Genomic DNA, 26284 nt, shown 5'->3' on the forward strand with positions numbered 1-26284 from the left:
AACGTGGTGGGGAAACTGGTTCATGACTGGGAAGGCGGGTGCGATAGCAATGCAAATAATGCCCATCAAAATCCATTACTGTTCATGTTGTGGGGGGCAGAGTTGGCTGGGCCCCAGCCCCACACAATTCAGCTTCATCCAGAGCTGGCTGGACCCAGTCTTTATTAAGCTCAAGGAAAGGACACAGTGGGCACGTCTACACGTGTGCATTTACCGCTCAGAAACCAAATTTACTCCATAGTACGGGTGCGTGTCTACATGTGCATGCCTATACTGCATAGTAAATATGGCAACTTATGCCAGCTTGAGGATAATTTGATACTTGCATCATGCAGATATCAAATTTACACCCTATTATTTAGTGCACAGTAATGCATGTGTATCTTACTGCACAGTAACATTGTGTGTGGGCTGATTTGGGACTAACTTTTCAGTCAGGATGAGATGCTGACTGGGACACACCAACCCAGTTAGGTCTGTTCTGGAGTCTCCCCTCCTTCTCTCTGCCCCGGAGAGGGCTGGTCAGGCCCGTCGGGTCCAGCGAGGGGGGTCTGTGGTCCCCAGGGCTCATTGCCTCTGAGGTTGCCATCCATGCCTCGAGGGTTAGGACAGTCTGCTGCTGCCCCCCAGCCCGGCGGTCAGGGCTCGTTTCATCTCTGTGCTCCTCTCTCCGCAGCGTACCAGACCGTGAGCGGAGTCAACGGGCCGCTGGTGGTGCTGGACAACGTCAAGGTATACCCCCCAAATTCTTCCCAAAATAACTCACCCAGAGAGCCCCTGACATCTTGAGAAGCTGAGAGGAGGGTGAGAGGGGGAGCAGGACATGCTATGTGCATGGGCTGAGGCCCTTGGCTCTGAATCCCAGGACAGAGGAGGCTGCTGGGCCTGTCAGGGCCCCCACAGCCCCCTGCTCACACGTGGGGCTGAGGTGTGCATGTACCAGGGCGTGTGTGCACGGCCCCTGCACCCCCTGGTCTGGTCTGTCCCTGACATGGCATGTGGCGCTTGCTTGGAGCTCCCTCCACTGGCCGGATACAGCCAAGCATCAGGGCGTTGGTGATGCTGGACATGGGTCCACGGGAAATCAGGTTGGCCATGTGTTTGGCTAAATCAGACACTAGACAGACAGCATATGTGTACACACGCATGTGTGTGTGCATGTGTTAGATACATCCAGGTGGAGTGACACATATATGGATCTGCCTCTGTGTGTCTACACATGTGTGTGCATGTGGATGTGTGTGTGTGCATGTATGTGTGCATATGTTAGAGACATCCAGGTGGACAGACATATACAAGGCTCTGCCACTGTATATGTACATGTGTGTGTGCATGTGTTAGATACATTCAGGTGGAAAGAGATATATGGATCTGCCTCTGTATGTCTACACATGTGTGCATGTGTGTGTGTGTGTGCATGCATGCGCGTGTGCATACATTTGTGTGCATGTATTAGATACATCCAGGTGGACAGGCAGAAACATGGATCTGCCACTGTATGTGTACACGTGTGTGCATGTGCATGCATGTGTACATATGTGTGTGTGCATGTGTTAGCTATATCCAGGCAGACAGAGATGGATGGATCTGCCTCTATGTATACGTGTAAACATGTGTATGCATGTACGTGCATGTTTGTATATGTATGTGCGCATGTGTTAGATACATCCAGGTGGACAGACAGATGGATTGATCTACTTCTGTATGTGTAGGCATGTGTGCATATGTATGTGTGTGTGTGTGTGTGTGTGTGTGTGTGTGTTAGATACATCCAAGCAGACAGGTGGATGTGCCTCTGTATGCATATGTGTACATGTGTGTGCATATGTGCATCTCTGTGCTTGCACATGGGCATGTGTGTGTGTGCATGTGTTAGATAGACCTAGGTGACCAAATAGATGGATGTGCCTCTGAGTGTGTGTACTTGTGTGTATGTGTGTACATATGCCTCGAGGTGTGTGAAGGGTAGCATGATGCCTCTACATGCCTGTAGTCAGGTGCATGTTACTTGAGTGTGTTCACACAGTGCAACACCTTTCTGGGGGTGCTATATCCCCTCCACACGCCTCCACATCAGCGCGTGGCACCTGCAGGCCTGCTAGCCAGGTGTCTTGGGTGGGGAGAGGCCATGCACGTACATTTATATTGCAGTTTCTGTGTGTGAGTGTGTGTGGGCTCACGTGCCAGTATGTGTGTTGCTGATGCATGACCCCTGCCTGCAGATATGAGCGCACCAGACCCTGCACCTCCTACTGGCTTCTCACCCGCCCGGAGCTGGGCCCTTGCATCTATCTCAGGAGACTCGTCTTCATAAACTCAATGCCTAACACGGGGCCATCAGCCCCTTGCTGCCTCTTACCCACACTCCCTGCCAGGAAACCCCAGGGCAGGGGCGACCCCCAGCCCCATAGAGCCCCTAGAGCAACTGGGCTGGCCAGGCCCCAGGGGCATCACAGCTAGTCCAGCCTCTGCTCCAGGCAGCAGCAGCCCAGGCATGTGTTTTACCCAGGCTTGCAAAGGGGGTATAGGCAGTGTGGCACAGCATCCTCCATCATCACATGTTTTTCTCTCATCAAAGAGAAAATCAGAAGCTTTACTAATGTGCTAGGGGGCTAGCACTACACTATTCAAAGCAAAAACACATACAACTATTGGAATGTGCATGGATATGCTGGATTATATATGACGTTTAAAATAAAAATCACAACCAAAGCAAAAAAACCCCAATAGAGTCCAAATAATCCAAAGATATCATGTCATTAGTCCCGTAGTGGATGCAGTTAAATGTTCATCTCTTATTCTGATCCATAAAACCAAATCTCTCCTTCTTGAGCATCTTAACAGTGCCTCAACAACTTCACTGTCGGGCATTTCTACACCTGAGTTAACATGACTGCACTGGAGTGAAGGTTTTTAGCTAGAGACAGAAGCAACCTGGAGGGCTGTGACAGAAGAGACATGACCAGGGCGGGCTGACAGACAGCGACACTGCAGAAGAAAGGCTAGTTTGAACAGGGGAACATCAAGGCCCTTAAAAAGGAGAAAGAGTCGTTCACACCTGTGGAGTAGAGAGATGAGCAGGAATCAGGGAGAGGATAAAGAGCCAGGAAGTCTGTTGACTCCCTCAGTGCTGCCTGGATAGAAATGGGGCTGCCATTGCCAGCAGTTGGCTTTCAGGTGTGGGTGGGGAAGGGGGTGCGACGGCAGCCCTGCACCCCCCCGGATCCACCCCTGTCTGGGGCCAGCCCTCATGCACAGCTCCCAAGTGCGCTGCCCAAGACAGCATCACCTGCCCCAGGTAAAGCCAGGGGCCGAGGGTCCTGCCAGCGTCCAGCCTCTGCCAGGATAGGGACAGGTGTGTTGGGACCCCAAGAGACCTGGACCCCCCTCCACTGGGCAGAACAGAAGCCCCCGTTGTCAGCCCCACCCCGTACCCCTCACTCCTTATCCCCCAGCCAGCAAGATGCAAACCCGTGGATGCCTTTCCTGGTATGACTGCCTGCAGAGCCGGGCATCTTCCCTGGGTATTGCCCTACCTGCAGTTCCCAGGCTTTGGGTCCCACAGTGCTTCTCCAGCACCGATCCTTTGGCTTCACAGGAAATGAGCCCAGACACACGCCTGGGAGAAAGCAGGGCCTTCCCATTACCCAGGGCCAGTTCCCTTTTCCACCCAGGGACAGGCACCGTCGGCTGGAGGTTGTGGCAGAACAAGGGCCCTCTTGTGAGCACTCGTGTCCTGGCCCCAAGGGCATCAGCCCAAAGCAAGCCCAGCTGAGACCTCTGGCTGTTGGTGTTGGCTATGATGGGCATCACATGCACATATGCATGCATGCACACACACATGCACACACATGTGTAGACATACAGAGGCAGATCCATATATGCATCTCTCCACCTGGATGTATCTAACACACGCACACACACACGTGTGTATGCCCATGCTGTCTGCCTACACAGGCCTGGGCATCCCAAAGGCACTGGGTCCCCGGGTTCAACACAGCCCCCTCCACAAGGGCTTGAATACGTGGCATCCCTGCCCTGTGTGCTCAGGAGTTAAAGGCAAGTGCCTGGGAGATGCATCCTTCACCCTGTCCTGGCCTGGCTGCAATCCTGGATTGCAATGATCAGTGCCAAGAGAGCAGGCTCCCTGCTATTCTGGGCTGGGAGGAAAAGGAAAACCATTGCACCTAGGGCTGCATATGTGCCGTGAAGGACTTCCCCTCCTCCTGCTGCTGCAGGGCTTAGAGGGTTTTAAGAGGCATTGAGTGCTGCTGCAGCCCAGGCTGGGGATGGGGACTGAGCTGTGCCAATGACCAACCCCGCAGGGTCCTGGCTGGAGGGGCTTTGTCCCCATGCTCAGGCTCAGACCAACACTGCGCTGGGGCAGGAAGGGATTTCTCCCCTGCTCAGACTGGTCTGGACTGGGGGGGTTTGCCTTCCTCTGCAGCAGGGGCATGGCCTGGGGTCTTTCGTGTGCTTTTAACACCCCATGCAGTTTCAGGACATCGACAGAGCTCTCGTCCCCCCGCTTTACCTGTGGCAGAGGCAGGGGCTCACAGCACCGGTGGGCAACGGGCCTGACCGTTGTGCAGTAGGGTTGTTGCATCGTTTTAGGAATAGGATGTGTCTGGGCTGGTTTGGATGGGGCTGATTCTGCCCTGAGCAGGGGGCTGGATCTGAGCATGGACCAGGACCCCCAAAGGTCCCTGCCAGCCAGGCTGTGCTGTGATAGTGTGGCTCAGGGGAGCAGGTTTCATGGGCGCAAAGAGGAGACCAGTGTCCACTGGTGCCAGGTAGGGCAGCACCTAGCATAGCAGAGGCAGCCAGGGCTCTGCCAGCCTGCCCATGCTTGCATGCCAAGGTCAAGTCCAGCCAGGCTTCGGGGGTCACAATCCATGCTCAGATCCTGCCTGTCCCCTTTGCAGATGTGCCTGGTGCTGGGTGGGGGGCAGAGCCCTGATGTGCTCTCATGCTTCGGGCTGCTTCCAGGGTCCTTCAGAGTCCAAAACAGCCTGCTGGGACCCTTCCCGTGTGTGCCCTGGCCTGTCTTCCCCGCAACGGACCCGGGATGAGATGCACAAGATTCCAGCGGCAGCTGGGGTGGGTGGGATAGCGGTCCTGCATCCACACAGGTGCTCAGACCCAGCCTCGCAGCCCAGCATGGGGCAAGGGGCTGCATTTTGGGGGCTGCAGGTGTATGCAGACCACCGCGCAGCTGGCCCTGGGCATGGATGCTCGTGTCCTGCCAGGAGAGGAGCTCCCAAAGGCCCCGAGGGACACGGCCTCCCTGGGCACCCGGGGGCAGGTGCAGGTCACAGGGTGAGGCTCTCCGGGCCGTGCGATTCAGGTCAGGATTATTCTGGGCCCTTCTGACCTGTGGAATCTGCTTAAATCTCTGGCTGAGAAGCTTAGCGGTGCCAGGCTCCCCGCACCACGGGCTGCAGGCAGACACTGCCAAGCGCGTGCTCCGGGACACCAAACACCCCCTCGCCCCGGGAGCTTTCCCGCGGTGCCCGTCCTCATGGCATCCGCATGCTGCAGAGAGCCAGTTGCACATCACCCCTAGGAGGCATGGAGATGCTCTGAGCCTTGTGTCAGGGGTGGGGAAACTGAGGCACGGAGACATGAATGGAGTCTACAGGCTCGGTGCCATGTTACCCATCGGTGTTGGGGCCTCAGGGTGTACCTCCCTCGCTGACATTTTGGAGGACTGATTTTATGGGGGCTGGGGGGAAGGTGCATGTGCAATGCAAGTCAATGCAGCACATGCAGGAGGGGAGTGGCTGGAAGAGGGGGGAAGCAGGGTCTCTGGGGCCCGGCGCTGTGCATTGTCATAGCAGAAAGGGTCTCACTGGAAGGGGACTCCAGGTCCCTTCATTGCATTCGACTCCCTTCATAGGGTCATAGAGTCCCAGGGCCCTTGAGGGGGTCTGGCCTGACCCCTTGCAGGGATGCAGGACGCTGCTCCTCACCCTCCCCTCCCAGAGATGATCCAGCCTCCACTGGGAAACCTCCAGGGAAGGTCACTCCTGGGCCCTTTTGCCCCTCTCCCACCCTACCTTGGGGTCCCAGTGCTCTTTGAGGCCCAGGTAGAGCTGTTATGCCCATAGGGCAGCTAGGGAGAGAAGAGACTTTCCCTGGGGCACTCAGGAAGTCAGTGGCAGAGCCAGGAATGGAGCCCAGGTCTCCTGGCTCCCGGCCCAGTGCTGCAGGAGCAGAGGAGGGCATGGGGTGGCAGGAAGGAGAGTGCAGGTGATGCAGACGGGGTCTCCCCAGTCAGCTCCCAGCCCTCCCAGCACGGGGTGGGCTCCTGCGTGGGGCCGGAGGGGCTCTAACCCTGGCCTCGCTCGTCTCCCTGCAGTTCGCCCAGTACGCGGAGATCGTCAACTTCACGCTCCCCAACGGCACGGCCAGGAGCGGGCAGGTGCTGGAAGTGGTGGGGTCCAAAGCCATCGTCCAGGTAAGGCATCCCCCAGCCCACCTCCCAGCCCAGACCTCCCAGGCTCAAGACATCTACCTGAGGTGATTCAGGGGGAGAAGAGGTGCTGCAATCGTTCAACTTTATCCCGGGGGAAAAGAAGAGTGGACCCATATACAGCCTCACGCCACACAGCAGGGTCAGTTATCCCCTGGGGAAGAGACTCTGCCCTGGTGGAGGTTACCCCGGGATAGCGGCTGTTTGCCCACTCCCCCACGCTGCTTCAACCCCGGGGTAACTGTTTGCTCGGTAGAAACTGCTTTTCTCCCCACGGGGCTGTGCTGGTTGCTGTATGGGGTGGAGGGGATCCTGCCCCCCACCTCTTTCTGCTCCATGTGTCAGGGGGCTTTTTAAGCCTCCCCCAAAAGTGCTGGCTGCAGCCCAGGCTGGGGATGGGGCAGGGTCAGTGTGATGTCTGTGTGGTGTCAGGGGGAGACAGTAGTATTACCAAGAGCTTGGACACTGGGTTTGTCTGGGCTGCTTTGGGCAGGGCTGATCCTGCCTCAGGTAGGGATGGAGCAGACGTGAGCTCTGCAGGCCCCTTGCCACCCCACGTTTCTAGTATTTCTACGATACACGGTGACGGGCAGCTGCCTGCAGCCCAGGGATGGACAAAGAGAGTGGACACTGGACCTTAGGGACCTGCAGATCTAGTCCAACCCCTGCCTGAAGCAGGATCAGCTCTGTCCAAACCATCCCAGACAAACCATAATCTATACTCTACATATCTACCCTCACCCCTGACACAACATAGACCTCACGCCCAAATCTGCCACAGGGAAAGCAGGGGGACCACGGCAGGCAATATCCTGCTTCTGTAAAAACAATCAGTGCCATGGGATTAAATGCATGAGGCGCTCTGAGAAGTAGGGACCGGTATCTGTGCGCTCGGGAGCTCAGGAGATGCATGCACCATGGCCTGGACTGGCTGCAGCCCCGTTCTTGCAGGAGGGTCTGCATGGTACAGCCCCTGTCACACCCCTGCCACTAGCAGCAGTCTCTAAAGCCGTGCTTGGACTTTACACACCATGAACCAGCATTGCCCTGGTGTGAGGGTGCAAGGAGGGAGGTTTCAGAGACATGGCAAGGGTCTTCCTGGGGGCTGGGGAAGCATGAAGGCGTGGGACAGGGACAGGGGAAAGGTGTATCCATCCCCAGTCCTGCAGGGTGGGTGACCAGTCATTCATTCTGCTGCCTTTAAAGGATTAGATGTGACTTCTGTAGGTCCCTTCCAGCCCCACTTCTCTATGACGCTGGCTGATGTCTTGTCTTCATAATTTGTCTTTCCATATCTATATAGTCTCATTTTCTGCTTGTGCTTCTGCGGCACTTTTCCACTTCTTTAGTTTCCAACCTCACTTAGGACCTTTCCCCATCTTCACTTTGTCGTAGTCAGGCAAACAACTTGCGATCAGCTTGTAATCAGTCTACATACAGCTAGCTATGTCCATAATAGTTTTATATGTGGTACTTGCTCCAGAAGCCTCGTCATTCTTCATCTGCCTGATGGCCTTCTTCAATTCTTCAAGGGTTGGAGGGCTTCTGCAATCGTCTCTGCGTGTTGTGGGATGGAGTGGAGAACGTTCTCGTCAACAGCAAAGTCTCAGTTGAGAAGACCTTGAAGGGCGTTTGTACACGCCACGAGATTTCCCATATATGCCACCGCAACTGCGTTTGTGTTTGCATAAATGGGATTTCCCACCTCTTTAAAAGTCTTTTTGGCGTGTTAAACTAATGCTTCTTCCAACAAGCATGATGGCTCCCCTTCCTTTGATCAGGTCTCCTCCCTCCTTAGGTCCCAAGGGGTTGGTCCCTGAGTACTCAGACCGTAGGTGGCTGACATCCATGAAGAAATCCAGCATTGGCTCACATGTGTGAATGCAGTCTTTGGATGCCTGAGGAAATGGGTGTTTGAAGATTGTGACATCAGATCTGAAACCATGCTCTTGTCATGATCCCCGCCTTGCTGTACAAAGCTGAGACATGGACAACGTACAGGAGACGCCTCAAGTCGCTGGAGCCATAGCATCAACGCTGCCTCTGGAAGATCCTTCGAATCCACTGGGAAGATGGATGCACCAACAGTAGTGTCCTCTCACAAGCAACCACCATGAGCATCAAGGTGACGATCATCCGACATCAGCTTCACTGGGCCAGCCATGGCATCTGGACATCCAGCTCCAGTCTCCCAAAGCAAGTCTCATTCCCCCAGTTCATCCAAGGAGCACACTCAATAGGAGGGCAGAGAAAGTGCTTCAAGGACGTCCTCGAGGCTTGAAAAAATGCAGCATGACATCAACTCGTGGAAGACAATCGCTCAGGACCACCCGAAATGGAGGAAGATCTGCTGCAAGGATCTCAGTACTTTGAAACCTCACAGTGACAGACAACAGGAGATGAAAAAACAGGAGCAGGAGAAACAGCATGTCAAGGACCAAACTAAGAACCGGAGCCACCCACCCTGCATGGAAACACGTGCCCAAGCTGCAGCAGGGTCTGTCGATCCTGGATCGGCCACGTCAGCCACCTTCAGACCCACAGATAAGGCAATTGTAGAGAAAAATCACCCTCGACTGCGAGGGATTACTGCTGATGATGATCATTTTGCAGATGTGATGGATACACATGAGGGAACATCCCCAAAAGCTGGCAGCCTCAGGACAGCCTATGGAGGGTGCTGGGACCCGGGCTGGGATGGGGGTTGATTGCCCAGCCCTGTGTAGAGGACCAACCGGCTCCCAGAATCTCACCCGGATGGTTGCTTCCTATGGACCCATCCTTGCAATGAACTGCGTTATGTCTAATTCGGGGCTTCACATTTCAGATAGGACTTGGAGAAGTGAGAGAGGGTCCAGAGGCAGGCAACAAAGATAGCCAAGGGCTTAGAAGGCAAGAGTAGGAGTTTTGATGGGATGGGAGCCCAAGAAGGATGGCTGTGCCTAAAGGAAACGATCCTTTGGGCACAAAGCAAGACGATCCCCGAGCGAGGCAAAAGAGGGAAAGGGGCCAGGAGGCTTCCATGGCTGACCAGAGAAATCCAGGGCAGCCTAAGGGCCAAAAGGGGAGCGCATAAAAAGTGGAAACAGGGTGAGATCACTAAAGATGAACATACCTCCTCTGTTCGTGCTTGTAGGGAGGCAGTTAGGCGGGCCAAAGCTACCATGGAGCTGAGGATGGCAACCCAAGTAAAAGACAACAAGAAATTGTTTTTTAGATATATAGGGAGTAAAAGGAAGGCCCAGGGAGGAATAGGACCCCTGCTAAATGGGCAGAAACAATTGGTGACAGACAGGGGGGACAAGGCTGAACTCCTCAATGAGTTCTTTGCCTCCGTGTTCCTAAGCGAGGGGCACGACAAGTCTCTCACTGGGGTTGTAGAGAGGCAGCAGCAAGGCGCCAGACTGCCATGCGTAGATCCTGAGATGGTGCAGAGTCACTTGGAAGAACTGGATGCCTGTAAGTCGGCAGGCCCGGATGGGCTCCATCCGAGGGTGCTGAAGGCACTGGCCGACGTCATTGCAGAGCCACTGGCGGGAATATTCGAATGCTCGTGGCACACAGGCCAAGTCCCGGAGGACTGGAAAAGGGCTAACGTGGTCCCCATTTTCAAAAAGGGGAGGAAGGAGGACCCGGGCAACTATAGGCCAGTCAGTCTCACCTCCATCCTTGGCAAAGTCTTTGAAAAAATGATCAAGGCTCACATTTGTGAGAGCCCGGCAGGACAAATTATGCTGAGGGGAAACCAGCACGGGTTTGTGGCAGGCAGATCGTGCCTGACCAACCTAGTCTCTTTCTATGACCAGGTTGCAAAACGCCTGGACACAGGTGGAGGGGTGGATGTCGTATACTTAAACTTCAGGAAGGCCTTCGATACGGTATCCCACCCCATACTGGTGAACAAGTTAAGAGGCTGTGACGTGGATGACTGCACAGTCCAGTGGGTGCCGAATTGGCTAGAGGGTCGCACCCAAAGAGTCGTGGTAGATGGGTCGGTCTCGACCTGGAAGGGTGTGGGCAGTGGGGTCCCGCAGGGCTCGGTCCTTGGACCGATACTCTTTAATGTCTTCATCAGCGACTTGGACGAGGGAGTGAAGTGTACTCTGTCCAAGTTTGCAGATGACACAAAGCTATGGGGAGAAGTGGACACGCCGGAGGGCAGGGAACAGCTGCAGGCAGACCTGGGCAGGTTGGACAAGTGGGCAGAAAACAACAGGATGCAGTTCAACAAGGAGAAATGCAAAGTGCTGCACCTAGGGAGGAAAAATGTCCAGCACACCTACAGCCTAGGGAATGACCTGCTGGGTGGCACAGAGGTGGAAAGGGATCGTGGAGTCCTAGTGGACTCCAAGATGAACATGAGCCGGCAGTGTGACGAAGCCATCAGAAAAGCCAATGGCACTTTATCGTGCATCAGCAGATGCATGACGAATAGGTCCAGGGAGGTGATACTTCCCCTCTATCGGGCGCTGGTCAGACCACAGTTGGAGTACTGCGTGCAGTTCTGGGCGCCACACTTCAAGAGGGATGCGGATAACCTGGAGAGGGTCCAGAGAAGGGCCACTCGTATGGTCAAGGGCCTGCAGACCAAGCCCTACGAGGAGAGACTAGAGAAACTGGACCTTTTCAGCCTCCGCAAGAGAAGCTTGAGAGGCGACCTTGTGGCTGCCTATAAGTTCATCACGGGGGCACAGAAGGGAATAGGTGAGGATTTATTCACCAAGGCGCCCCCGGGGGTTACAAGAAACAATGGCCACAAGCTAGCAGAGAGCAGATTTAGACTGGACATTAGGAAGAACTTCTTCACAGTTCGAGTGGCCAAGGTCTGGAACGGGCTCCCAAGGGAGGTGGTGCTCTCCCCTACCCTGGGGGTCTTCCAGAGGAGGTTAGATGAGTATCTAGCTGGGGTCATCTAGACCCAGCACTCTTTCCTGCTTATGCAGGGGGTCGGACTCAATGATCTATTGAGGTCCCTTCCGACCCTAACATCTATGAATCTATGAATCTATGAATCTAAGGCAAGTCCTACGGGGAGAGGCCAAAGGAGCTGGTGGAAATGATGCTGGAGAGGGGACATGGCAGCAGCCTGCAAGTCCATGAAAGGCTGCTAGAGAGATGAGAGAAAGCACCTGGTGTCTCTTGCTGCAGAGAGGAGGATGCAGAGCAACAGCCTGAAGCAGGTTTAAGTTGAAGATCAGGACAAACTTCTTCACTGTCAGAGCAGAGCAGAGGCCGCGGGAGATGCACCATGGACCGGAGGGGCTCTCCATCACTGTAGGGTGCAAGGAGAGGCTGGATGGGCACTGGGTGGGGGGATGATCCAAACACAGTGATGCTGTGGGGATGTCCCAGGCTCTGGGCTGTGCTGGCTGCCCCCCACCCTTGCTACTCCATGCATCAGGGGATTTTTAAGCCTCCCCCAGAGGCGCTGGTGCTGCTGCAGCCCAGGCTGGGGATGGGGCTGGGCTCTGCCAGTGCTCCTGCTGCGCCGACCCCGCAGGGTCCTGGCTGGAGGGTCTTGCCCCTGCACTCAGGCTCAGCCCAATGCTGCACTGGGGTTAGGAAGGGATTTCCCCCCTGCTCAGTCTGGTCAGTACTTGGGGGGTTTGCCTTCCTCCGCATCTATTAACAATCATTTATAGAAGCTGATGTTGGCTGCTGCGGGCCCCCTGCTTTCCTTGTGGCAGGGTCGGATGTGATGTCTTGGGCTGTGTGAGGGTTGGGCTGGGACTGGATGTGACTCTGCAGGTCCCTTCCAGCCCCATGTCTCTGATTCTGTGACCCAATCCTAAAATAGTCCCCATGGGGAGGCGGCGGGAGGGGTGTATGGGATTCGATCCATGCATGCACAGCTGCTGCTCTGGGGTAAAGCCCTGTCCCTGCCTTTGTGAGGCCAGATCTCACTGCACCTATCAGGCCTCCTGCTCCTCCTTGCTGCAACCCTGGAAAAGCCACTAATGCATCAATCTGCTTTTGTAACATGCTGTTTTCTGAGCCTTAAACCTGAGCCGCCAGGAGCAGCGAGGGAAGAGACGACCCACACGCCTTTGGGGTTAATAGTTTCCAGGGTGGAAAAAGAATTGCATTTGGGCGCTAAGGACCTCTTAGGTGCCCATAGATGCAGTAGGGTCTTGGCTTGGTTTTGGGCACCCTAATGATCCATCAGCATCTCAATAGCACTGCTTATCCATGGGTCAAGTCTGGTCCCCACCTGCAAGGTCAGGGCCCGGGTAGGGCGCTGGCTGTGGAAAGCAGAGACAGGCGGGTACAGCCTGAGTGGTCCATGGGGTCAGCTTTGTGGGGGATTCTCAGAGCCACCTATGGCCTGAATCCTAGAGAAGTGGGGCTGCAAGGGACCTCTACACGTTACCTAGTCTAACCCCCTTCCTAAGGCTGGATCAGCCCTGCCCAAACTAAATCCAAACTTATCCAAGCCTGGCAGAAAAATGCATGCAAGACCAGGGCTTTCTATGAAAGCTCCCAGCCCCCATCGCCTCCCTCCCCATCCAGCCGTGACCGAAGGAGCTCAGGCATTGAACCCAGGGAGCAGCACTGCTGACCTGCCCGGGACCTCTTCTGCTGCTGAGCTGCCAAATTTCACTCCTTTAATGCCCCCGGGACCTTTGCAGCGCCCTTTTAATCCTATTAGGGAGTCAGCCACAGAGAACCTGAGTCTTTTACAGAAGCAGCTTAGGAAGGGCCCTGGTGCGCATGCACACACACACATACACACATGTGCACACACACACATACACACACACACACACACATTCATGAACCAGGGAGAGAGAGTGCAACCCCCCACCTCACACCTGCCAAGCTGCAGATGTGCAAAGGGGCCAGCCTGAATGGGCCCCATTCTTCCACCCTTTGCAAGAGGCCACATAGATCCAATTAAAGCCGCGGCCTGGAAGTTAATTAAGACAAATGGTGTCAAATATTATCCTCATCAAAGTGCTTTTGGTCCCCCATCTCCCCATCTCTGGGAGAGCGCGGTGCTCTGATCAGATCCGGGGGCAGCTGGGAGCCAGCCCGGCTCTGCGGCCCCCCCCCCCACGATTGCTGGGATCCACGCAGTGATGGGAGGGGTTTTCTGCTGCCTTGCCAATGGGGTGAGGAATAGCAGTGGTTTCCAGTTTTATCTCCCTTCCAATTGGCTTTTGCAGACACAGCCACGTTTCCAACCCGCCCTTGCTGTCTGCAATAGGTAGAGTGATGTAGCCGTGAAGGTGCAGAGACCATGCGAGAAGCAGAGGCATTGTGTGCGATACCATTTATTGGGTTAACTGTCCTGTTGGGAACCTGGATGCCTCTTTTTTTCCTGGCAGGCACCAATGTCGCAGGGTCTCTGCCAGCTAAAGAAAGGGCACTTGAGCACTTGCTAGTCAGGGAAGTTTCTGTAAGAGGGGGGTAACATGTCCATGTGTATCTTGGCTGCAGAACCAGAGGCTCAGCTCAGGAAGACCTTCCTCCCTGCCAAAGCAGACGTGGCACAGGGAGGTGTAGAGTCTCTGTCCCTGGAGGGTCCCAGCAGAGGCCGGACCGGGACTTTCTGGGGTGGGGTAGGGACAGGATGTCCCACATTGGGACAGGGGCTGGACTAGGTGATGCCGGAGGTCTGTATGGATTAGGGCATCTATCTATCTATCTATCTATCTATCTATCTATCTATCTATCTATCATATTACTTTGGTCTATCACATAATTTCTATGTATGCATGTACGAATATATGTACAAATACATGTACGTATCTATCTATCTATCTATCTATCTATCTATCTATCTATCTATCTATCTCATTACTTCTGTCTATCACATTACTTCTATCTATCTATCTATCTATCTATCTATCTATCTATCATATTACTTTGGTCTATCACATTATTTCTATGTATGCACATATGAATATATGTACAAATACATGTATGTATGTATCTATATAGATATAGATATATACAGCCCTAAGCCTGAAGTCAGCTCTGCTCAGATGATAGAGTTGCAGCATCATAGAAGAGTAGGGCTAGAAGGGACTTCCAGGATCAGCCCTGTCCAAGCCATCCCATACAAATTCATTGTTCAACTTCTTAGCAAAATGACAGGGTAACCCCTGTCGTAACACAAGTCATCACACCTGACCCTGCCACAGAGCAAGCAGGGAGGCCGCGACAGCCAACATCCTGCTGCTGCAAAGGTTAATATACGCTTAAGAGATTGCAGGCAGAGGCTGTGCCCTTGCCCCCTACCAGTCTGTACTAATCTGACCGGGGGGAAAATTCCTTTGTGACCCCAAAGCAGCATGGGTCTGACCCTGCTAGGCAGGTCCCTCTGGGCATGAGCCGCAGCAGGAGCACTGGCACAGCCCCGTCAGAGGTGGGTGCATTGGTAGATGCACTTCATGGAGCAGAGCTGACTTCACAATCAGAGCTATATGGATACAGCTGTGCAAGTGCATGTGCAAGTGTGTGTGTATATATACATACATACATATATGCGCACACATGCAGCCCTTTCTTGACATCAGCTGTACTCAGATGTCCCCGTTCACAGGAGACCTGGCCTGCATTCGAGGGGAGAGCGCTGTCTGTAGCAGGAAGCAGAGCCCCGGGCAGGCAGCCAAGTGGCCACCGTCTCCCAGCCTGAAGACTCAGGAGATGAAGCCTGGCCTCCCTAGCCTGATGTCCCATCTAAGACTCAGGAGTTGCATCCTGGCCTCCAAAACCCATGCCCAGTGCCTGTGTCCCCAGCCTGGCTGGAACCCCCCATGCTACAGCTGGACTACTGGTGGGACATCAAGTGCAGCAGCAGCAGTAGGCTTTTATCCTCTAGTGGCTAGCAGTGCTGAACAGAGCAGAAGCACTTCACAATAGTGTCACATTGCTACTGCTGCTGATCTACCCAACTAGCAAGCATGTGCAAGCATTGCAATCATCCCTGCCTTGCCGCAGCCCGAGAGCACGCAGACACTGCACCAGGGTTGCAGTGGCCCAGAGCCCTCCCGTGGCCAGAGACTGGGGTGGCTGCAGGCCTAAATGGAGCATCCCGGCCCCGGGAGGAGCCGTCCCCGGATGCGAGCGTCAGGATGCTGGGACAGGCAGTGCAGTCTGGTCCTGCCCTGGCAGGAGAGAGGATGCATGGAGAGTCTAGCTGCCCTGTGGATGGCCGTGACCAAACCACGTGGAAACCGGTGGAAAAAATCCCACTGTCTTTAATGGTCTTCACAGCAGGGTTTTGATCATTCAGGACTGTGCTCCCCAGGTGCTTTCTCACCCCCTCTGGTGCACCCTCTCTGAACAGGCACAGATTGGTCCTCAGCCCTTTTAGTCTGAAGTCAGGCAGAAGACAGGGCACAGTTGCACCTTATGGACTGACTCATTCAGAGAGGCGTAAGCTTTCGTCAGCAATCACTCCCTTCATAGAAATCACAGAGCTGTCGGGCTGGAAGGGACCTGCGGGGTCGCATCGAGTCCATCGCCTGCCCAAAGCAGGATCAGTCCTGCCCAAACCAGCCCAGACAAAGCATCCTCTAAACTCTTTGTAAAAGTGCCATGAACCCTGACACAGCACCAGGTATCACACCCAAACCTGGCACAGGGGAAGCAGGAGGCCAATGTCCTGGTGCTGCAAAGGAGGTTAACAGACGCTCTAGAGACCCCAGGCTGAGGCCGTGCCCCTGCTGCAGAGGAAGGTAAAATCCCCCAGTTTGGACCAGTCTAAGCAGGGGGGAAATCCCTTCCTGCCCCAGTGCAGCGTTGGGCTGAGCCTGATTGCAGGGGCAAATCCGTCCAGCCAGGACCCTGCGGGGTCGGTGCAGCAGGAGCATTGGCACAGCCCAGCCCCATCCCCAGCATCCCTGGGGGAGTCTTAAAACCCCCTGAAACAAGGAGCAGAAAGGGGAAAAGGGGGCAACCAGCAAAGCAACCAGCACAGCACCAATCACCTACCCTGACCTTCCAGATTCACTCCCCCCTCCATCCATCTGGACCCTCCCAGCCCTCTCCAACCCTTTGCTGTTAATCTTTGCTGATTGCTGCTAATTATGACCCCCACCTCATCTCTGCAGGTATTCGAAGGCACATCTGGGATCGATGCCAAGCAGACCTCCTGCGAGTTCATGGGGGACATCCTGCGTACGCCTGTTTCCGAGGACATGCTGGGTACGTCCCGCCGGTGGCTGAGAATAGGCTCAGCTCAGTGCAGCAGTGTCAGGGAGGGAAAAATAAGCATGTGTGGGAAGACAGGGCAGGATCCCCCAGAGCTGCTCTCCATGTGCCGGTGCTCTCTGTAAGCCCCCTTCCAAGTGGGGCTTACTGCTAGGGACCCCCCATTGCAGATATCACTACCAGCACCCCACCAGCCACCCCACCCAGGCTGCTGCCTGGCATTTCTTCCATTTCTTCTTCTTTCTCCTCTTACCAGTATATAATAACCATAAAGCAACACCCTCCCAGTTCTCCCAGTGCTCAGAGGCTACTGGCAGAACCAGGAGTCATGACACTGGGAGCTGCACGGCCTCTAGAGACCAGTTGTCCGCAGGGATTTGTTCGCCTCTCAATGCAAGCCTCAAATGACCTCCAGTGTCCCCTGGCTCCTGCCTGATGTAGCAGCACTGGGGTGATAGCTATATGCTGGGGGGCCTATTAGCCAGACCCACAACAGGGAGCTCATGATTTCACCCCAGCTTGAGCCTCTGGGAGGGGGAAGGGAAAGAGACAAGTGAGAAGCCCAGCAGCTGGAGATGGAGATGGTCCAGAGAAGGAGGGGGACCGTGCTGGGGAGGATGGAGAAGCAGGTCCCTTAGGGACTTAGCACTGGGGGGTGCCCCAAAGCTATTGCATCTGGCAGGGACCATGAGGCATAGCTACAGCTCCATGGCTGGGGTGTTTCAGAAAAGCCTCCCAGGTGCAGATCTGGGCTCTACTTACATGCTTGGGGCAGACCCATGGGCCAGGTGCAGTCCAGGGGGCAGCGAGTAAGACCCCGTGACCTGGGAGATCCCTCCCAGCCCCACATGCCCTCCTCCAATGCTCCCACCCCCCCTGCACTTTGCAATGGTGGAAGCAGGGAGGAAGGAGGCAGGACACTCCTCCATGGTTTGTCCATGCCTCCATTTTTCCACTCCGCAGGGTTGCCAAGTGTCAATAAATTTCCTGACTGTTAGAAAAAAACCAGGCTGAAAATGGCTGTCAGAATCAAGTCAGTAAAAAAACTTAAGCTGTCAGTAAAAACACAAAGCAGCTCCAGCTTGATTGAAGCTCTGACAGACGCAGCACAGCCCCTTCTTTGGGCTTAGACACACAGTATATTGCTTCCGGTGTAGAAGTGCCCCAGGAAATAGCTGGGGTAAAACTACCTCCTCCCCTCCCCAGCAAGCTACCCTGGGATAGGTGCAGTCTGTCCACAGCTTATCCCAGGGCAGCAATTTGCTCAAAGCCAACAGGTCACTCATGCTCCCTTGCTCCCTTGCATGAAGGTGTTATAATTGCTGCCTCTTGCCAGCCCTTGCCCTGGGGCAGATGTGAGTCTGTCCACTTCCAGTCTGGAAGGGGTACATGTGGGGACACTAAGCTGAGGTTGGTCCCCCAGTGTCCATCCCATGTGCCATCCTGGCAGCTGGGGGCACCCAGGCATAGGCCCACCCTGCCGTGACTGCCCGAGGACAGATGCTATCTTGCATCCGACACTTGCCCAGTGACTGGTCCGGCATGCCCAACTAGGGAAACCATCCCACTCAGGCTCCCATTGGGGCAGGTGCTCTGTTTTATCAGCTTCCTCCCCCTTATCCCTCTCCGGCCCCTTTTCTGGAGCACCGTCTCGCCCAGCCGCGTGCCTGAGACGAAGCGATGCGCTGCGGATGCCAAGGCTACTGACCTTTCATGCTCCGCGGCGCCCTCTCCCCGTCCGTCCCTGCGGCGGGCTTGAGCTTGATCGGCTGTGACAACGACAACGCTTTCCCCGTCCCTCTTAAAGCACCGGAAGAAAGTCCTCGCAGGTCATCCCCGGCATGCGGGGTGAGAGGAGGGAGGGCTGGGATGGGCTGAGGCGAACACGGGCTGCGTGACACTATCGATCCCCAACCCCGTGCTGCGGTGCCTGATGCCCGATCTATAGAGCAGCTCCGGCTTGAGCTGACAGGTGGAAAGTGCTCCAGGGACACTACAGATGTTGCCCCACTCTCTGCCTTTTGCATGCACTCAGATTGAAGGCAACCACATTGCAGGCAGGCTGGGGACGGGGGCTGAGCAGCATGGGGCACATCGGAGCCTCCTTTCTCTTGGCTAGAGCTAGGGCTATGGGACCAGAGAGGGACCGGAGTGGAGCCTCTTTCCCTGGAGGTTTCCCAGCCCAGGCTGGATGAGCTCTGGGCTGGTGGAGAAGCATCTTGCATGCGTGCAGGGGGTCAGGCCAGACACCCCCCATAGCCCCTTCCAGCCCTGGTCTCTCTGCCTCGATGCTGCCTTTGCTGCTTGCAGGAATTTCCCTTCCTCCCCAGCATATTACCCATGCAAAGGGCTGTTTCCCCAGCAAAGCAAGCTCTCAACTCGGGTGTCCAACTCCCTGGGTCTCTCCAGAAAAGCCATCTTCTTTCCTAGGGAGTGACCGTGGGGTTTCCACCAACATCCGTGCCCAGAGCCTGTGTTGACTCTCTGGAGCTCCCACTGATACCGGCTTTGACCTTGGCTTCCACTTTGCTAAACCCCTGACGTAGCACGAACACATCACAAGCAGAAAGGGCTGAGCTCCCACCCTCCCAACTGCAAGGTTGTCTAAGGCATCTCAAACTGAGCACCTGGGAAATGGGAGCGCCCAGAAGAACGGCCTGAAACAAAAGGCAGAAGCCAAGTGGGAGAAACAGTGCACCCGGTCCCATGCAGCTGATAGCAAAGATTCATAAAGTCCTAGACAAGGAGGGTTGAAGGGAGCTCAGGGGGTCACATCTAGTCCAACCCCCTGCTCCAAGCAGGACCAGCCCCAACTACATCATCCCAGACAAGGGTTTATCTACCCAGGTCTTAAACACCTCCAAGGATGGAAACTGCACCACCTCTCCGGGGATCCTGTTCCAGTGCTTTACTACCCTCCTCCTCATATCCAACCTCAACTTGTCTTGCTGCAGCTTGAGCCCATTGCTCCTTCTGTCATCTGCCCCCACTGAGACCAGTCCAGCTCCATCCTCTTTGCAGCCCCCCTGCAGGGAGGTGAAGGCTGCTATTCAATCCCCCTCGGTCTTCTCTTCTGCAGTCTCAATCAGCCCATTTCCCTCAGCCTCTCCTCACCAGACGTGTCCCCCAGCCCCACAACCATTTTCATTGCTAATTCTCCAATGTGCCCACATCCTTTCTGCAGTGAGGGCCCACAGCTGGACACAGGACTCCAGATGTGGCCTCCCCAGTGCTGAATAGAGGGGAAGAATCACTGCCCTCGATCTGCTGGCAATGCTCCCACCAATGCAGCCCAGGATGCCGTTGGCCTTCTTGGCACAAGGGCACACTGCTGGCTCCTATCCATCTTCTTGTCCCTTATCACCCCCAGGTCCTTTTCTGCAGATAGCAGCACTGAGGCTCGTTAGCAGGGGCTTGGCTGAGGGATGCTCCATGTGGAACAGTGCTTTGCAAAGTCAGATTTGACCCCATTCCTCTTGGAAAAGGAAGTCAAGCGGGTCCCTTTCACTTTCTCTTCCTGGCCACTTTCACTTCCAGGTTCTCAAGCAGACTTCTGCCAAGAAAGGCAAAGGCTGGCTGGTTTGTAAACAGACTTTTGCAGTGAAAACCCCTTTTATCTCCAGCCATGAGGGCCTGCGTTCCTGGGATAAACTTGATGCCTGTATTTTGAATGAAATGTGGATATGAGCATAGGTATTAGAAAAGCCAAAGAATAACTAAGTGGGCATCAGGCTCTGTTATGCTGGACTCTGCCCAGGTTGTAACAAGCAGCCCAGGTTGTACACACTCCTCTGCCCAGGTTGTGTACTGTATGGTGTATAACCCAAGTAGTGGGGAATCAGTATTATTTCACGGGTGGAGAACCGAGGCTCTGAGGTTGTTATAGAAATCCTAGAGACATGGGGCAGGAAGAGTCCTCAAGAAGCAGGATCAGCCCTGTCCAAACCTGCCCAGACAAACCCAGGGTCTGAGCTCTTAGCAAGAGGATTGTCACCCCCAACACAGCACCAGACATCACACCTGCCCCTGCCCCAGCCCCAGGAAAGCAGGGGGGCCACAGCCACCAACGTCCTGCTGCTGTTAATACAACTCCAGAGACCCCAGGCCGAGGCCGTGCCCCCGCTGCAGAGGAAGGCAAACCCCCCCAGTATGGACCAGTCTGAGCAGGAGGGAAATCCCTTCCTGCCCCAGTGCAGCATCGGTTTGAACCTGAGGGGCAAGACCCTCCAGCCAGGACCCTCTGGGCTTGAGTCCCAGCAGAAGCACTGAGCTGGCTGAGGCGGAAACCCCTCTTGGAAAGGCAACGTCAAAGGCTCCTTGGGAAACGTGGAGCCAAAGACTTGCCGTTTTCCAAAACTGCATCCTTCCTTCTTGCCCCCTCGCCCAGCTCAACCCAGGTTTGCAGAGGTCAGACCCAAGCTGCATTTCTTTAAGGACCAATCCAGCGACACCCAAAAAGTTCCTGTGAGCAGAACCCCCCTCTCCACCCCTGGCCCCCGGCATCACCCATAAAGCTCCCCTTCCTCTCTTCTGTCCCTATGCAAACAGTCTCACGGCTGTGCCCAGGACACAGGGGTATAAGCTGCATTTTTCGTTGCAGGTCGGGTGTTCAATGGTTCGGCCAAGCCCATCGACAAAGGCCCCACTGTCATGGCTGAGGACTTCCTGGATATTAATGGTAATTAACCCCCATGGTGGATTGACGTGGCATTCACCTAGGCTGCTTGAACATGCCACAGGGCGTTACTTTGGTTTAATTCTCCCTAAATAAAAGCGGTGGGTTTTCAAGAGGAGGCTGGCTCTGCCCTTCCCCACATCCTGGAGGCACCCGGCGTGGCCTTTTGCTTGCCAGACAGGGCAGGGGGGAGGTCTGAGTGGGGCTTGGAGACTGAGGACATACCAGCAGGCCCAGACCAACTCTCCTCCTTACACCGTGCACACAGTTGGCCAGGTAACCCAGGTTAAAAAAACAGCAAAGACAAGGTTTTCATCTCAAGTTCAGCTCTGCTGGCTTCCCATGCACTGCAAACAGGATTCACTTAGTTCTTGATGTGCTATTTCTTTATTGCCCCAGCAATAAAGATTTTGCAAAGTCGGGGGTGCAGACAGCTAGGTGTAGTGACGCATATAAAACAACATGGACTCAGAAAAGTCGGGTCAAGCATGCAATGGTTAACACCAGGTGAAAACAAACTAAAAGCTTTACTAATAGGCTCAGGGCCCAGGGCTGGATTGTGCAGTGTAAGATGAAAGCAAAAGCAAATAAGACTTCACTGCAATGGGTTAAAAATGAAGTGTGCTGGGCTGTGAAATAGGAGTGTCGTGACCAGGAGCAGTCAAGGATTGCAGAAGAAAAGCGAGCTTGATTGGGGGAACATCAAAAGCATTAAAAGGAGAGAGGGGCATTCACCCCTGTGGAGTAGAAAGAGATTAGCAGGAATCAAGATGATAAAAATCTATGAAGTCAAGTGACTCCTTCAATGTTGCCTGAATAGAAATGCCACTGCCTCTCCAAGGCAGTTGGATTTAAACTTTGGGTGCAGCAGGAATCAAAGTGGGCTGCAATTGCCCAATGTGCCCCACCTCCCCAGGTCTGCCCCAGTGCCCTGTCTTCCCTGGGTTCGAATCTCAGTGGGTAACGCGGGTTAGCCAGCCTGCCTTAGGAGCGCCACATTGCAATATGTATGCACCCAAAGCCCTTCTCTTTCCTTCTTTCCCTCCCTGCCTCCCTCTCCTCTCTGGGTAAATGTTTCCCCCTTACTTTCCTGGTCCAGCCCAAAACCACCCCGATCCTCCGAGGTCCCAACACCCGTGGTAGTGAACTCCTGCCTGACTCCATGCCCTTCTCTTCCTGCCATCCTCCAGGGCAGCCCATCAACCCCCATGGCCGCATCTACCCTGAGGAGATGATCCAGACAGGCATCTCGCCTATCGACGTCATGAACAGCATCGCCAGAGGCCAGAAGATCCCTATCTTCTCCGCAGCCGGCCTCCCACACAATGAGGTAGCCCCAGCTCCTCCCAGGGGCTGCTTCTGCAAGGGAGATGGGGGCAGCAGGGGCAGGGAGCGGGCACTGTATTAGCATCAGAGCAGCTGCAGGTTGTGAGCTGGTCACCGGGTCCTGCAGACGCCGGCACCTGCAGGTATTGGTAGCTGATTCAGGCGTGTCTGTGGGAATCTGCACCAGCAGAGCAGGGCCGAACGTGCAATGCTTAACACCCTCCAACCCCCCATTGCATTGAACCAGCTGCAATAACAATACCCCCAAAGGAAACCCTCGCGTCAGGGCTCCTGGGCTCTGATGTTGACCCCTGCGACAGAAGGGGAAAACCATGCCCCTGCTCTGTGCCTCAGTCTCCCCAGCTGTAACATGGGAATAATGGTGCCTGAGCCACCTGTGTATATCAGCTATCCCAAAAGCTCTGAGACACTGTGATGGAAGGAGAGTGTCGTGCTCTCTGTCCGCTTCGGAGTTAGTGGGGTCCTACATCCCAGAGGCAATCTCTTAGGGCAGTGATTTTCAACCAGGGTGCCTTGAGATCCTTTCAAGGGTGCTGTACATAGAGTGCTGTACACAGGGCATAGGGTGCCCCGGCTAGGTGTGCAAACAGGATTCACAAGAGAAACCCAGAGGTTTCGAACAGAAATCCATAGCTGTGGGCTTTCTGAGTTCTTTGCAGCAGAAAAACAGCTCTGTTATTTTTCTGTAGGCAAAAAAACAAGTGAAAACTAAGAGCTGGCATTTTCTGAGGGGGGCTGTGAATCGATCCAGGGTGCCTGGGGTCTATCCAGGGAACCCTCAAGTATATCCCTCAAGTATATCCAAGGGCCCTCAAATATATCCAGGGTGCCTTGAGTCTATCCAGGGGCCCTTGAGTTGATCCAGGGGGGTCTTGAGTCTATCCAAGGGGACCCTCAAGTCTATCCAGGGTGCCTTGAGTCTATCCAGGGCGCCTTGAGTCTATTCAGGAAGCCCTTGAATCTATCCAGGGGGCCCTCAAGTATATCCAGGGTGCCTTGAGTCTATCCAGGGGGCCCTCAAGTCTATCCAGGGTGCCTTGAGTCTATCCAGGGGGCCCTCAAGTCTATCCAGGGTGCCTTGAGTCTATCCAGAGGGCCCTCAAGTCTATCCAAAAGACTTTGAGCCTGTCCAGGGAAACCTCGAATCTATCCAAGGGGACCTTGAGTCTATCGAGGAGACCCTCGGGTCTATCCAGGGTACCTTGAGTCTGCAAAGGTTGAGAACCACTGCCTTAAGAGAACCGAGCTGGTGTTGCCGGACATCTCCCTCAGCCACGTGTGCTGAGCTGGGCACGGCCCTGCACGACCAGTCAGCTTGGGCGCTGGAGCTGTGGGGGCTGAAATGCCAGGCTGTGCCCCCTGCTCCCCGCCGCTGTCTCCGACGCCGCTGCAAATGCGATGTATTGAGCGGATCCATCCGTGCAGCCGAGCGGCAAGCATATTGGCCCCCTCTCTCCTCCTGCGCCAGCCCCACACGCAAAGCCGGGGCATGAGGCTGGGCTGCAGCAGGGTGGAAACCGTCTGACGGATGGGGAGTGACAGGCGAAAGGTAATATCATAAAGTCCAGGGCTAGTCCGACGCAGGCGAGCCAGCGGTGCGTGGAGCAGGGGGAGCTGGGAGCATGGCTGGCTGAGATTGGATGGCTGGTCCTCTCCCCTGGGAGTGGAGGGGGGGCTCTAGGGCATCTGCTTCAGGCCTGGAGGGCTTGGTCATGGCTTTGCAGAGGGCTAAAGCTGCAGGAAGGATAGGGCTCCTCTGTGCTCTCCGGTCATCCCTTCCCTGGGGGTCTTCTGCATCAACCCAGAGCTCCCCACTGGCTTCATTGCAGCCTGGGCATTGGGGAAAGGGATCTCTCCCCAGGTCAGGCTGCTAGTGCCTCCAGGACCACCCCATCCTCTCCCTAGCAAGGGAAACCTCAAGGACTTTGCTCCTTTAAGCGCCCTGTCCCTGACCAGGGGGCAGGGAGCTGTCCTGGCTGCCCAGGTATGTGCAGCAACAGGGAACCGCAAGCATGCAAGCCCCCGCACATATGCTTGTATGCACATGTATGTACATGCACATAGGGAGGAAGGGAACAGTGGGCATCTGATCACATAGGCATGTGCCCACGTGCACCAGCACACACACAGGACAGGGAACTCCCTGTGGCAGGGGGATGGGAGGTGAGCTAAAACAGGCACGCATGCTTGTACGCATGCTGGTGCATGCAGCCCCCCAAAGGATCCATGCACCAGGGATTGGGGGGGTGGGCTCATGCACACGCACATGCATGCATGCACACCCCGCCCCACACACACACACACACACACACACAGGTGGTCCTGTGCACCAGGGGCTAGTGGAGCTCACACACACACACATATGCCCACAAGCAAGTGATCCCATGCACGGGGTGGGTGGGGACGCAGGCCCAGGCTGCAGAAGTGAGGGCTCCAGAGCAGGAGCCAGAATCCAGCCCTGGATCGGGGCCCTTCCTCATGTGCTGACCTCTCCTCTCTGTCCCCCCCAGATTGCTGCACAGATCTGCCGGCAGGCCGGGCTGGTGAAGAAGTCCAAGGACGTGATGGATTACCATGAGGAGAGCTTTGCCATTGTCTTCGCCGCCATGGGTGTGAGTCCATGCAGGGGTGGTGGCCGGGGGCACCGTGCTGGCTCGGGGGTGCCCTAAGGCATGGGTGTTTGCTGACAAAGCCCCCCCAGCTCACCCCGGGCTGACCACCCCCTCGGGGGGGGGGTGCATGTATGTGCATGTGAACATGTGTGTGTGTGTGTGTGTGTGTGTGCAAGCATGTGTGTGCATGCATCTATGTACATATCTATGTGCATACATACAGGTGCTCTGGGTAAGTGTGCGTATGTGTGTATGCGTGAGTGTGCATATACATATGCATGCATGTGTGCATGTATGTGTGTGCATGCATCTATGTGCTTAAATATGGGCATACATGTGCATGCTCACATGTAGGTGTGTGTGCCTGTGTGTGTAAGCATGTGTGTGCATGCATCTATTTGCATATATACGTGCATACGTATGCATGCTCATGGGTGTCTGTGCATGTATACATGCATGCATGTGTGTGCATGCATGTATGGGTGTGCATGCATCTATCTATGTGCATCTATATGTGCATACGCATGTGTGCTCATGGGTATGTGTGCATGCGGGAGTGCATGTGTGTGCATGCATCAATGTGTGTATGTACGTGCACATGTACATGTGCTCATGGGTGTGTGCATGTGGGTGTGTGCATGCATAGACACATATGTGTGTGTATGTATTTGTGTGTTTGTGCACGTGAATGTGTGCAAGCCCCTAGATCATGCACCAGCAGGAAGAGGGTAAAAGAATACAAAGAGCAGGGGCTGAGCTGTGGGCCTGGAGCCAACCCTATCCCCGCCATCCGCTTCCCGAGTTCAAGCCACTTCCTGGCCCCCTGCCTCAGTTTCCCCTCCTGTAAAATGGGGGCAGAGAGACTGACACAGGTACATGCACACACATACATGCCATGGGCCTCTGGCAGGTGAACATGGAGACTGCCCGCTTCTTCAAGTCGGACTTCGAAGAGAACGGCTCCATGGAAAACGTCTGCCTCTTCCTCAACCTGGCCAACGACCCCACGTGAGT

At 55.0% G+C, this 26284-nt stretch overlaps 1 protein-coding gene across 1 annotated transcript in view; it reads left to right on the plus strand.

Moving 5' to 3' along the window:
- ATP6V1B1 (ATPase H+ transporting V1 subunit B1) overlaps positions 1 to 26284 on the plus strand; it is a 55655-nt gene that overhangs the window by 24133 nt on the left and 5238 nt on the right. The window contains exons 2-8 of the mRNA XM_059721406.1: positions 677 to 732; positions 6362 to 6460; positions 16537 to 16630; positions 21237 to 21314; positions 22502 to 22641; positions 25169 to 25270; positions 26181 to 26278. Coding sequence (XP_059577389.1) covers positions 677 to 732; positions 6362 to 6460; positions 16537 to 16630; positions 21237 to 21314; positions 22502 to 22641; positions 25169 to 25270; positions 26181 to 26278 — 667 coding nt within the window. The remainder of the gene's footprint in view (positions 1 to 676; positions 733 to 6361; positions 6461 to 16536; positions 16631 to 21236; positions 21315 to 22501; positions 22642 to 25168; positions 25271 to 26180; positions 26279 to 26284) is intronic.

The sequence above is a fragment of the Alligator mississippiensis genome, chromosome 2 (genome assembly GCF_030867095.1).
Source record: "Alligator mississippiensis isolate rAllMis1 chromosome 2, rAllMis1, whole genome shotgun sequence".
Lineage (NCBI taxonomy): Eukaryota > Metazoa > Chordata > Crocodylia > Alligatoridae > Alligator > Alligator mississippiensis.